A 13,218-nucleotide genomic window follows, 5' to 3' on the forward strand; every position below is an offset into this window, starting at 1 on the left:
AGAGATTTTTAGCTATTAAAATCTACAGACCGCAACAAGAGTATTTGTGGACATACATACGGTGGCAGAGCTTGCCGGGAAGAACAGTGCAACATAAGAACTCGAGCTAGCTTTCCAATTCCAGATTGGGCTGATAGGAAATAAATAGTGCTTTGCTAAACTTGTTCTCTTATTTCATATTCATTATTTTGAACATTTCCCCTGTTAAATTTATCTGATGTTGTCCCAGGAAATATTGGTCCCCTTAACAGAAGATGATGTGTGCGGTGCCCTTCTGATACTCAGATTTTGTTGGACTTCTGCTTCCCTGACTGCGGAACTGTAAGGCTGTTGTCCTTGTCCTTACAGCTGCTCGTGCTTCAGTATAGTAATTCCTATTCCTGTTTTCGCTATGAGTTAGAGCTCAATGCACTTAGTGCTGAGAGGAGCATGCTCTTCACCCAGTGCCTTGCACAATGGGTAATAAAATTCTCCAGTTTTGTCACCGGTGGAGAGTATGAAAACCTATGTTTCCTTAGGAATCCTTTTATACAGCCCTACTATTCTGCCTGAGTTTAATGCAAAAAATAAATAACATTTTGTGGGCTCTGTTTGCCGAGTGATTTTGTTCTTTGTAAGTAATGGGAAATTTTTCCCATCCTGGATTCCAGTGTTAAATCCACTTTGTGCAAACATCATTTTCCATTTATTCATTGGCAGTGGGGAGACCAGATAACATTGAATTTATTTTTTTCAGTTTTGTTTCTTCTATAGTGGCATTAGAGAATTGGACCTCAGATATTCTTTTAGCCAACAGCAAGAGATGTCCTGGGATTCCTTGGGGATTATGATAAAGAGGGTCCCTTGGTTCTTGGACAAGGGCAAAGACAGACTGCTCTCGGCTTCAACTCTCTCTATTCAAATGCCTTAATCAACGGAGGTCTCCTTTAACAGATGGTTCTGCATCAATAAAGCCTTTAATGTGTTAGGAAAAATTTACTCCTTTCCTGATTTGATTGATTTTTTTGAGCGGAGTCGGGGCGGGGAGGAGGGGAGAGGATTGGAGAAGATTAATTACTTGGCTGGAAAACACATGAAGATATTCTGATGAAAGACTTGGGGTGAGTGAGTGGTGAAGCCCTGGTGAAGTTGGTGTCAGCGGGGAGTTTAACTGTGACTGCAGCCCTCGTGCCTGCAGCATTTTTCACTGTAAGAGAATGTCATCTGAGCCCCTGTATGTCAAAAGCTTCTGAATTTGTTTCAGTACTAAAACTTTCCCTACTGATCTACGGAAAAAATCCTTTTTGTCTCCAGATATGGCAGCTGGTTTGACCCTGAGCAGTTGGAGCTTGGCAGCGGCAAAGGCAGGGGGGATCTTTGGTACTTCAGGACTCTTGTCCTTGCAGCTGCTGCTTTGAGCTCTGACTGATCTCTGGTGCTTCAGAGAGATGCCAAAACATCCCTGACTTTACAGGGAACTCGTCAAAGCCCTCATATGCGAGGTACCAATATCATAATGCAGATCTGCAGATTTAAAACCCCAAGGAGTTGTTCAGCTTCACCCGTGGCCAGAGAAGGGGAGGGGTTGCAGAACAATTCAAGGCTGGAAGGGAGTATCATTAGCACGGAGCTTGACCTGAGCTGAGCTTTGGCCAAAGGATTCATCCCTGGAGCTGCAATGAACCATTTCATGGTTTATTATCCTCGCAGTATGAAACAATGTCTTATTCTGAAGCTGAGTATCCAACTCAAATTTTCATCCGTTTGATCTTTGCATGGCTATGTCGGCAAAGTCTGGTCTCTCACTGCTTTCTTTTAGGATCTAAAACAGATTATATATCTGTCTCCATGAATGAACTAGTTTGAGTTCTTGAAGTTCCACCCTATACGGCTTGTTTTCTGGGCTGTGAGTCACGGGTGACCTGCCTTTGAATCCTGTTCTCTCTTTTCCTGTGTTTTTTGAAGCATGAGCTTCAAGAACTGCGCACGGGTTCCAGGAGAGCTCTGGGACTTGCACAGGTTGCAGAGGCAGCGTTGCTTTTCTGAGACTTCGCTGCTTTTTGGCTGAGCTGATTTTGGCAGCTTGTTGCCGTAGCAGAAACAGAAAGCGCCATTGGGCCAAGAACCGTTTCCCTGAAGGCCTGAGCACCGGGAACCTCTCCTTACGGATATTTCCCCCACTAATGACTACATTTTGAGATGAGTCACTGTATTCATGTTTAATCCACTAGTAAAATTGGCAAGGCAATTACCATCTTGCAAGTTCTTCAAATCAAATTGTTAGAGAACATTAAATCAAATGCTTTGGAGCAATCCCAGTTTATATACAATTGCTTTTATAATCCAGACTGTGATTCTGTCACGAGAAAAGCTTTGTTTTATTGGGCCTGTCTTCAGTGAAGGTGTGCTGCTTGGTATTCGTTTTGGTTTTAGCCTCTACTTTTTTGTCTCTGCTCCATTATTTTCCTTTTCCTATTTGTTTACCCCATAATGAGAACTGAGAATTAAGGGAATTTCTAGCTTACAGTTGTCATCCCTACTTCTTAGCATTGCCAAGTGCAGAAAGCATTTGCAAACTGAATGAATATTGTTATTCACGGGGCAATTAATGTGTTATGACAATGGGGTGGCTTAAAAGCACAGCGGTGATGGAGGTTGCTCTGCTGGGTCTCCCTTTTTGCTCGACAAACCGTCGACTCCTTGGGAAGAGGGAAGCACACAGAGCCCTTGTGTATTAGTAATCGCTGGAGGGCTTGGTGGGCTGTGAGTCTGCAAACTAGTAACTACAGGCAGCTTTTTGGTCACTGAGGCTGCTGCCTGTTAGAAAGCAGGTGTCAGCGTAATTCAGTTTTCACTGCCACACACTTCATAGGGTCATAGACTGTGTTGGGTTGGAAGGGACCTCTAAAGGCCATCCAGTCCAACCCCCCTGCAGTGAGCAGGGACATCTTCAACTAGATCAGGTTGCTCAGAGCCTCATCAAGCCTGGCCTTGAATGTCTCCAGGGATGGGGCCTCCACCACTTCTCTGGGCAACCTGGGCCAGTGTCTCACCACCCTCAGTGTAAAGAACTTCTTCCTAATGTCTCATCTAAACCTGCCCTGCTCTAGTTTCAAACCATTGCCCCTCGTCCTATCGCTACATGCCCTTGCAAACAGCCCCTCCCCATCCTTCCTGTAGCCCCCTTCAGGGACTGGAAGGGGCTCTAAGGTCTCCCCGGAGCCTTCTCTTCTCCAGGCTGAACAACCCCAACCCTCTCAGCCTGTCCTCACAGGAGAGGGGCTCCAGCCCACTTAGGTTTACATTCACAGTTGGCTCTCTTCTCTTTGGTACATCCTAGTCCAAACATAATGTTTTGTGTTGTTTCCTGGTGGGAGGAATTTTTCATAGAAATTGCCGTGGTTTAGCCTCAGATGGCAACAAAGAACCACGTGTCGCTCGCTCGTGCCTTCCAAACACAGGAAGAATCGTAAGAAAAGGCAAGACTCTTGGGTTGAGACAAAGGCAGTTTAATAGAACAGCAAAGGGAACAGGCAAACAACAACAACAACAACAACAACAACAACACGGATAGGGGAATATACAAACGCGATTACGGAACCGCCGCTCCCCCCGCCGCTCGCCGCTCGCCGGCCGGACCCGGGCCGCCCCAGCCCGCTTTTAAGCAGCAACTTCCTGCCCCCTCCCCCGGCAGCTCAGGGTGGGCGTGGCTCACATGGCATGGAATACCAGGAAAAGTTAACCCTATCCCCACCGGAACCAGGACATTATCCACCCCTTATTCCATACCATCTATGCCATGCCCAGCAGGTTCCAATGAATTGCCACCACTTTCCCCTGTTATATATATATATATATACACAGATATAATACCCTTAGTTTATGGGTCATCCCTCCAAAGTGTCCGTTGAGTTCTTTTAATCCACGGCTTTGGGCTCCATCTGTTAGAACAGTCTCTCAGGGCAGGTGAGATGCTGGGTGGTGCTGGTCTGTTGCATGCTGTATTTTTCGGAGCTTGTGACTGGTGCACCTGGTGTAGCTCATGCACGCAGTCTGTAGGCTGAAGATGTAGATCTTGAGGAAACTGCTATAACAGCACACAATCTGATTCATTGGCTATTCTCGCCCAAAATCAGATCTCCATGAGGTACACATCGGACTTCCCCATCCTTCCGCATCACCCACCAAGTGCACCCAGGTCCTTGGGCAAAAGCAATCCCACGGATGGGTTTGCCTTTGCCTGAGGCAGGACTAACCCAGACTGTCTTCCCTAGCATATTCTTCATGTGCACTACGGGGACTTTATCCCCTTCTACAGTACGTGGAAGTTTTGATTGGGCAGGGCCAGCCCGATTGTTAGATCCCCTGGTGTTAACTAGCCAGGTAGCTTTTGCTAAATGCGTATCCCAGTGTTTGAAAGTCCCACCACCCATTGCTCTCAGTGTAGTTTTTAACAGTCCATTGTATCGTTCTATCTTCCCAGAGGCTGGGGCGTGATAGGGGATGTGATACACCCACTCGATACCATGCTCTTTGGCCCAGGTGTCTATGAGGCTGTTTCGGAAATGAGTCCCATTGTCCGACTCAATTCTCTCTGGGGTACCATGTCGCCACAGGACTTGCTTTTCAAGGCCCAGGATAGTGTTCCGGGCAGTGGCATGGGGCACAGGGTATGTTTCCAGCCATCCAGTGGTTGCTTCCACCATTGTGAGCACATAGCGCTTGCCTTGACGGGTTTGTGGCAGCGTGATATAATCAATCTGCCAGGCCTCCCCATATTTGTATTTCAGCCATCGCCCTCCATACCAAAGAGGCTTCAAACGCTTGGCTTGTTTGATCGCAGCGCATGTCTCACATTCATGGATGACCTGTGCAATAGTGTCCATGGTCAAGTCCACCCCTCGGTCACGAGCCCATCTATATGTCGCATCTCTCCCTTGATGGCCTGAGGAGTCATGGGCCCACCGAGCTATGAATAGTTCACCCTTATGTTGCCAGTCCAGATCCACCTGAGCCACTTCAATCCTAGCGGCCCGATCCACCTGCTGGTTGTTCTGATGTTCCTCCGTGGCCCGATTCTTTGGTACGTGGGCATCTACATGGCGTACTTTCACAACCAGATTCTCTATCCGGGCAGCAATATCTTGCCATAGGTCAGCAGCCCAGATGGGTTTGCCTCTGCGCTGCCAGTTGCCCTGCTTCCACTGCTGTAACCATCCCCACAGAGCATTTGCCACCATCCATGAGTCAGTGTAGAGATAAAGTACTGGCCATTTTTCTCGCTCAGCAATGTCCAAAGCCAGCTGAATAGCCTTCACCTCTGCAAACTGGCTCGATTCACCCTGTCCCTCACTGGCTTCTGCAACCCGTCGTGTAGGACTCCACACAGCAGCCTTCCACTTTCGATGCTTTCCCACAATACGGCAGGACCCATCAGTGAACAGGGCATATTTCTTCTCATTTTCTGGCAGTTTATTATATGGTGGGGCCTCTTCTGCACGCGTCACCTCCTCCTCTGGTGACATTCCGAAATCCTTGCCTTCTGGCCAGTCCATGATCACTTCCAGAATTCCCGGGCGACTGGGGTTTCCCATTCGAGTTCGCTGCGTGATCAGTGCAATCCACTTACTCCATGTAGCATCGGTTGCATGATGTGTGGTGGGGACCCTTTCTTTGAACATCCAACCCAGCACCGGCAGTCGAGGTGCTAAGAGGAGCTGTGCTTCTGTACCAACCACTTCCGAAGCAGCTCGAACCCCTTCATATGCTGCCAATATCTCTTTTTCTGTTGGAGTGTAGCGGGCTTCGGATCCTCTGTATCCACGACTCCAAAACCCTAGGGGTCGACCTCGAGTCTCCCCTGGTGCTTTCTGCCAGAGGCTCCAGGTAGGGCCGTTCTCCCCGGCTGCGGTGTAGAGCACATTTTTAACATCTTGTCCTGCCCGGACTGGCCCCAGGGCCACTGCATGGACTATTTCCTGTTTGATTTGTTCAAAAGCTTGTCGTTGCTCAGGACCCCATTTAAAATCATTCTTCTTCCGGGTTACTTGATACAGAGGGCTTACAATTTGACTGTAATCTGGGATATGCATTCTCCAAAAACCCACAATACCTAAGAAAGCCTGTGTTTCCTTTTTACTAGTTGGTGGAGACATAGCTGCTATTTTGTTGATCACATCCATTGGAATCTGACGGCGTCCATCTTGCCATTTTATTCCTAAAAACTGGATCTCCTGCGCAGGTCCCTTGACCTTACTTCGCTTTATAGCAAAACCAGCGTTCAGAAGGATTTGGACTATTTTACTCCCTTTCTCAAAAACTTCTTCTGCTGTGTTTCCCCATACAATGATGTCATCAATGTACTGCAGATGTTCTGGAGCTTCACCCTGTTCCAGTGCAGTCTGGATCAGTCCATGGCAAATGGTGGGGCTGTGTTTCCACCCCTGGGGCAGTCGATTCCAGGTGTATTGGATGCCCCTCCAAGTGAAAGCAAACTGTGGCCTGCACTCTGCTGCCAAAGGGATTGAGAAAAATGCATTCGCTATATCAATCGTGGCATACCACTTGGCTGCCTTGGACTCCAGTTCGTACTGGAGTTCTAGCATGTCCGGCACAGCAGCACTCAGCGGTGGCGTGACTTCATTCAGACCACGATAGTCTACAGTTAGCCTCCACTCTCCATTAGATTTTCGCACCGGCCATATGGGACTGTTAAAGGGTGAGCGAGTCTTGCTGATCACTCCTTGAACCTCTAGTTGACGAATCAGCTCATGGATGGGAATCAGAGAGTCTCGGTTAGTGCGATACTGCCGCCGATGCACCGTTGTGGTAGCAATCGGCACCTGTTGTTCTTTGACCCTCAACAACCCCACAACAGAAGAATCCTCTGAGAGACCAGGCAAGGCAGACAACTGTTTAACTTCCTCTGTCTCCAAAGCAGCTATGCCAAAGGCCCAGCGGTACCCTTTTGGGTCCTTAAAATACCCTCTCCTGAGGTAATCTATACCAAGGATGCATGGAGCCTCTGGGCCAGTCACAATGGGATGCTTTTGCCACTCATTCCCAGTTAGGCTCACTTCTGCCTCCAGTACAGTCAACTCTTGGGATCCCCCTGTCACCCCAGAAATACAAATGGGTTCTGCCCCTCTATAGCTTGATGGTATTAAAGTACACTGCGCACCCGTGTCCACTAGAGCCTTATACTCCTGTGGGTCTGATGTGCCAGGCCATCGAATCCACACCGTCCAATAAACCCGGTTATCCCTTTCCTCCACCTGGCCGGAGGCAGGGCCCCCCTAATACTGGTCATAGTATCCATTACTCACTTCTTGCATAAATGACTTGGAAGTTCCTTCAAGAGGATCAGAAGCAAGATCAAGCCTTCTGCTTTGTCTGGGGAACGGCCCACTGGAAACTGGGGCGGCACTTTTCCTGGAGGGATCCCCTTTTGTGGTTGTCCTTCCTTGCAACTCCTGTACCCGTGTCCGCAGGATCGAAGTAGGTTGTCCGTCCCACTTCCTCATATCCTCTCCGTGGTCCCGCAGGTAGAACCACAGGGTGCCTCGTGGTGTGTACCCTCTGTACTCTCTCTCTTGAGTGGGGAAATGCCTGCTTCTAATAGCTGAGATGCTGGCCCGTGCAGGTGGGGAGTAGGACATATTCTCTTCAAGTTGCTGGACCTTCCGCGACAGTTTCTCCACAGCTGAGACAAGGGGGGAAGAGAGACTTTCTTCATATCGCCGGAGCCGGCCAGCTACCTCATCCACCGTTGGTCCCTCTTCACCTTTCCATTCCATTACTGCCAGGGAGTTGGCATATGATGATGGTGCGCTCCGTACAAACTTCCGCCACATGGGCCTTGTGCATCGCACCTCATCAGGGTCTGTGGGTAAGTCTGCATTGTCCAAGTCATAATAAATCATCTCCCGCACGGCTAATTCTCTCAGGTACTGGATACCTCTTTCCGTGGTAGTCCACTTGCTTGGCTGACATACAACATCCTCGCTGAAGGGGTACCTCTCCCTCACGCCTAACAGGAGTCGTTTCCAGAGGCTGAGGGCTTGGGTCTTTTTCCCGATCGCCTTGTCAATGCCGCCTTCCCTAGACAGGGATCCCAGCTGCCTGGCCTCCCTACCCTCTAATTCCAGGCTACTGGCCCCATTATCCCAGCACCGGAGCAGCCAGGTGACAATGTGCTCGCCTGAAAGTCGGCTAAAATCTTTTCGCATATCCCGCAGCTCACTCAAGGATAGGGATCGAGTAATTATCTCTGGTTCTGCCTCTTCCTCCTGCTCTCGTGATGGCCCTGGTTCATCATCATCTCTTACTAAGCGAACTGATTTCTTTGTGTACTTCTTCTTCTGTATGGGGGCAACTGATACTGGCATGGGTTGGTTCCCTGGTTCAGTGGCAGTGGCTACCACGGGGGTTGCAGTAGCCGCAGTGTCTGTCGCAAGGATTGCAGTAGCCGCAGTGTCTGTCGCAAGGATTGCAGTAGCCGCAGGGGCCGCCGCAGGGGCTGCAGCAGCCGCAGGGGCCGCCGCAGGGGCCGCCGCAGGGGCTGCAGCAGCCGCAGGGGCCGCCGCAGGGGCTGCAGCAGGGGCTGCAGCAGCCGCAGGGGCCGCCGCAGGGGCCGCCGCAGGGGCCGCCGCAGGGGCTGCAGCAGGGGCTGCAGCAGGGGCTGCAGGGGCCGCCGCAGGTCTGGTTTCCATCTCTTCCCCTTGAGGGTGCTGCATAATTCTGAGCAGTGCCTGGTAGATACTGGCCAGGGCCCAGCACAGCGCGGTGAGTTGTGCCTCTCTAGAATAGCCACAGCATTTTCCCTTCAAATATTCTACCACTTTATCAGGGTCCTGTAATTGTTCAGGGGTGAAGTCCCAGACCATTGGAGGTGAGTAGTTCTCTAGGTACCTGCCCATGCTCTCCCACATGCCATGCCACCCCTGACTATCCAGCCTCGGAGCAGATCTCCGGGTGGTAGTCTTAAATAGTCGCTTAACCCAAAACAAGACCTGGAACGTATTCAGGAGACATAGCACTACGAACACGCTAGTTTGAGTATCCCAAGGATATTCAAAATTCTCAAAAGCTGTCATACCTGACCCGAAGGAGAAAAGGGAGGCAAAAGGGCTGGGGAAATTATTAACAAATTCTGAGAGACGGTGTCCAATGTACGGACAGGACAGCAAAACCGCATAAACACCCCAAAATAGCCGTCTGAACAGTGATGTTATCATATCATAAACAGATATCGCACAGGACAGCAGAATGATAATCCTCATCCCTGTTCCAGACATGGTAAACAGCATCGCAGGGAGTACATAAGCCATATAGGAATTTATGTAACACAGCCATGAGAACAAACCAAGCAACATGATGACCAGTGACTACTTACCTAATAAAATAAATGCATACAAAAAAAAACCAAAACCGTTTTTTCCACGTTCTAGTTGGATTCTGTCGTTATCTCAACCCTTCGAGCCCCACGTTGGGCGCCAAAAGGACTGCCGTGGTTTAGCCTCAGATGGCAACAAAGAACCACGTGTCGCTCGCTCGTGCCTTCCAAACACAGGAAGAATCGTAAGAAAAGGCAAGACTCTTGGGTTGAGACAAAGGCAGTTTAATAGAACAGCAAAGGGAACAGGCAAACAACAACAACAACAACAACAACAACAACAACACGGATAGGGGAATATACAAACGCGATTACGGAACCGCCGCTCCCCCCGCCGCTCGCCGCTCGCCGGCCGGACCCGGGCCGCCCCAGCCCGCTTTTAAGCAGCAACTTCCTGCCCCCTCCCCCGGCAGCTCAGGGTGGGCGTGGCTCACATGGCATGGAATACCAGGAAAAGTTAACCCTATCCCCACCGGAACCAGGACAGAAATCTACCCTACTCTTTTTTTTTTTTAACCCTTTCTTTCTTCTCTCTACAGGTGAAAACAAGAGAGGAAGAACTAGAGAAGGAGGGCTTCTCTGCTGCTGCTAGAAAGATACAGGAAAGCGTTGAACTGAAACTGCTAGATCTTATATCCCTTTGTGCTCCTGAAAAAAAGAAAATGCACGGTTCGTGCAGACTGGTGTTCAGAAGCAAACATCCTGCCAGCAAAACGGGCTTCGACGGGTGTGTATCCAAGGAGCCTGTTTCAGCTGTCAGCGCTGCAGAGGTGATCAGGGACCTGCAGCTGAGAGAGGCCAGCCTGGGGAGAGAGCTGAAGCAGCTGCAGGAGGAGTGCCGGCGGAGGCTGGATGAAATTGCGGAAGGCTTGGATCGAGTGATTTGCATCCCCCCTTGAAGAGATAAAGCTGGACTGAGAAGAGCGAAGGAACAGACTGACTGGATCAGAACACATTGTGCAGCTTGGTGTGGGGGAGCGCGAGGTGAGGAACCAAATGTGATTTCTAATTTTTAAGCCTGAGAATCGTAACTTGTTACTGCTTTGTGGCTTGCACTGGGGCCATAACCTCGGTGATGTTTTTCTGCAGCCCCTTTATTGCTAACCTTGCCAATTAAATTCTGCAGCAGGCCTTGGTGGGAGCGTGCGTAAATCTCCCTGTTATCTTTTGGATTTCCAGTTCTTCTGCCAAGCACTGGGCTCTTTCACAGCGCTCAGCTGCTAGGCACAGCATACTTGGAGGCTGCACACTGAAGTACTAATTGCATTCAATATTTTCTAGCAAATGAAAGAGTTCATTAGTCAGAATAATCCAGGTATTGGAGAACATGCAAAGAACCAAAGCTTAGAGAGATTGGAAACGTTCAAGAAAGTGTGCTGTTTTAATTCAGCTGGTTTGCGTATTTGTGGCAGCTATAATGCAGTCACCGTGAGGAAAAATAAATGCCTAATAATAAATAAAGTAGTACACTGATTTCATTTATTGGTGCGATGCACTTGAAATAATTGGGTTCTCAAAGAGAACAAACTAGAAGCCCATTCCACCGAGTTATGAGTCACGATGAGATAACTTATGGATCTGCTATAGGAAGTTTCTGTAAAATAGAAATATGACCTTAACTTCTAAGCTTGAGGAGTCTCCAGGCTCTGTCTCTGGAGGCTTCTTCCCTTGGAACATGCAAATGTTTTTCACTTGGCATTCATTTCCCACCCTTTCCTGTTTTGCTTTCACCAAGGAATATTTTTATGTTCTAGTTGTACACTTTCAGGAATAAATAAATTAAAAAAAAAAAAACAAACCTGTTTGCTTTTCATTTGTGAATTGCTATGAGCAATGGCCTTTCCTTCATCTGGATTTCTGTCTGCTACCCCAGCTTGGTGGTGTCGCTGCTTCCCAGCTGCTCTTGGCTCACTCAGCTTTCCAAACGTGAGGAACCTTTCCGGACCTCTTCCCAGGCATCTGTACGGTTGCTGCCCTGCAGGGGGACCATGTGCAGGTGGGAGTGGGGGGACAAAGCTCAGGTCTCCTGGTTTCTGCTGCACAGACTAAACTTCAGATGCTTCCAGCCCCTGCTCATCTGCACCACCCGTGTGGGTTCCCACGCAGGTTTTGCAGGAGTGAGCGGCAACGCAAACGGCAGCGTAGAGCCATGCAGGGAGGGCTGTTTGCCCCAGTTTCACCCAGTGGAACGCAGCATTGCTGGTAGGCCGGGAGTACCCAAGCTCAGTTTAATACGGGCCAAGTTACAGACCGCCTTTCCTCTGCGTGGACCTGGTGGCTTCTCCGAGGACCAAGCTTGAGCAAGGCTGGTGGGAAATGCAATTCTCAGCTGGAGACCTCAACTCCAGTCAACCCTACATGGACAGGAGAGCCCACAGGAGCGGGGTGTTTGTTGTGCGTTGACCGAGGCTGTCAGTCACAACCAGTGGGCTCCATCCGTGAGCTCCATCTCTGGGGCAAGTGGCCCCACGCTGCAGCTGCTCCTGGGAGAATAGCCCTGTCCTTCAAAAGCCTATCCACATCGCTCTGCTCTTCAAACCATCGCTGTCGGTGCAGGGTACCAAGCACTGAACTGTTCTGAGCCGGTACAACTTTGGGAGGATGTTGGCTCCAGGACTGCCGAACTTCAGTGCACAAGAGGACTTACTCAGACACAGGTTTCACAGAAAATTATTCATGAATGGGAAAGAAAAAGTATATCCTAGAACTAACAAGAGTGGCAGCACCAGTCTATCTCTCTCTGAGCATTTTATATCCTCCTTCGGCTTTTATACAAGGGAATTTTCATACTGCATGGCATTTAGGTTTAAAACATTGCCCTCAAAAGATCCTTTGTTCTCCTGGGATGTTTGACAGGGAAGGGCAGGCAAACATTCTTGAGGGTGGCGGGAGCATTCGGATTCAGGTGTGGGTCTAGCTCATGCCTTGCTGTGGCTTCTCAGGGTTGCCTTAATGCTGAATGCCACCATGTCTGATGCTGCCGTCCACTTGAACGTCCCACTCGCTCGTGGGATGGCTTATTTCCTACGTCACCGCTCGGCGCTTCGTGTGGTGTTCACCCAAGGATCCCGTTTCAGCAGAGACCACAACTGGCAGTGCCTTTCCCCTCCTTGACCCTGAGGAATGATTTTTTTCTCTCTGGTGAAATGTAAAAGTGATGGCCCTCGGCGTGTCTCTGTGTGTGTGTGTGAAGTATAAAAGTGCTCACAGTGAATTGCAGACAGCTGCATTTACTGCGTGGCACAAATCACTGCGCCAAGGTGGCCGTACTATGAATGAGAAGCCATCAAGGAGAACCAGCGGGTTGGAGCTGGCGCTGCTGGTCCCAGCGTCTGCATCGAGAGGAGTTGCAGCTGAGAGCAGCTTGAAAGAAGATCGCCTCTCCAGCCGTGGTGCCGTGCTGGTGCTGCGCACTTCAGACACCTCGTGTGAAGACCACAGGCAAGTGTAGTTTTTATTTTCTGGCACCAATTTCCCACTGCTTTTTGTTTCGGGGACCAATTAGCAGATACTCTGCAGCCCCCGTTGAAGGTGAGCAGGGCGTTCTGAGCTGGCAGCATTTTTAAAACCAATAGCTCTTCTCAGCAGCAGCACGGAGAGCACAAAGCAGGAGGTACTTTAAGGGCTTGATGCTCTTACACGTCAAATTTTGGAGAGTGGTTTTCCTGGGAAGGCTGCCTTTTAAAAATCATAGCACCTCTGCAGGAGCCGGACGCAAAGGGACTGAGCTGTGGTCATGCCTTGGTGACTGGTCACAGCTTTTGATTGCGTTTGAGGCATCCAATGCGTCTGAAATACAGATGCTTTCTGGTCCCTGTGAGCTTGGTGAGGCATCGGCTCTCTGT

General features: G+C 49.6%; 1 protein-coding gene across 2 annotated transcripts in view; it reads left to right on the plus strand.

The window, feature by feature from the left end:
* Positions 1-11,127, plus strand: part of TEDC1 (tubulin epsilon and delta complex 1) — an 89,354-nt gene extending 78,227 nt beyond the window's left edge. For both annotated transcript variants that reach the window (XM_054210567.1, XM_054210568.1), the window contains one exon: positions 9,913-11,127. In XM_054210567.1, the coding sequence (XP_054066542.1) occupies positions 9,913-10,272 (360 nt within the window). In that variant the 3' untranslated portion in view covers positions 10,273-11,127. The remainder of the gene's footprint in view (positions 1-9,912) is intronic.
* The last annotated feature ends 2,091 nt before the right edge of the window (positions 11,128-13,218 follow it).

Source organism: Rissa tridactyla, chromosome 8, assembly GCF_028500815.1.
Source record: "Rissa tridactyla isolate bRisTri1 chromosome 8, bRisTri1.patW.cur.20221130, whole genome shotgun sequence".
Lineage (NCBI taxonomy): Eukaryota > Metazoa > Chordata > Aves > Charadriiformes > Laridae > Rissa > Rissa tridactyla.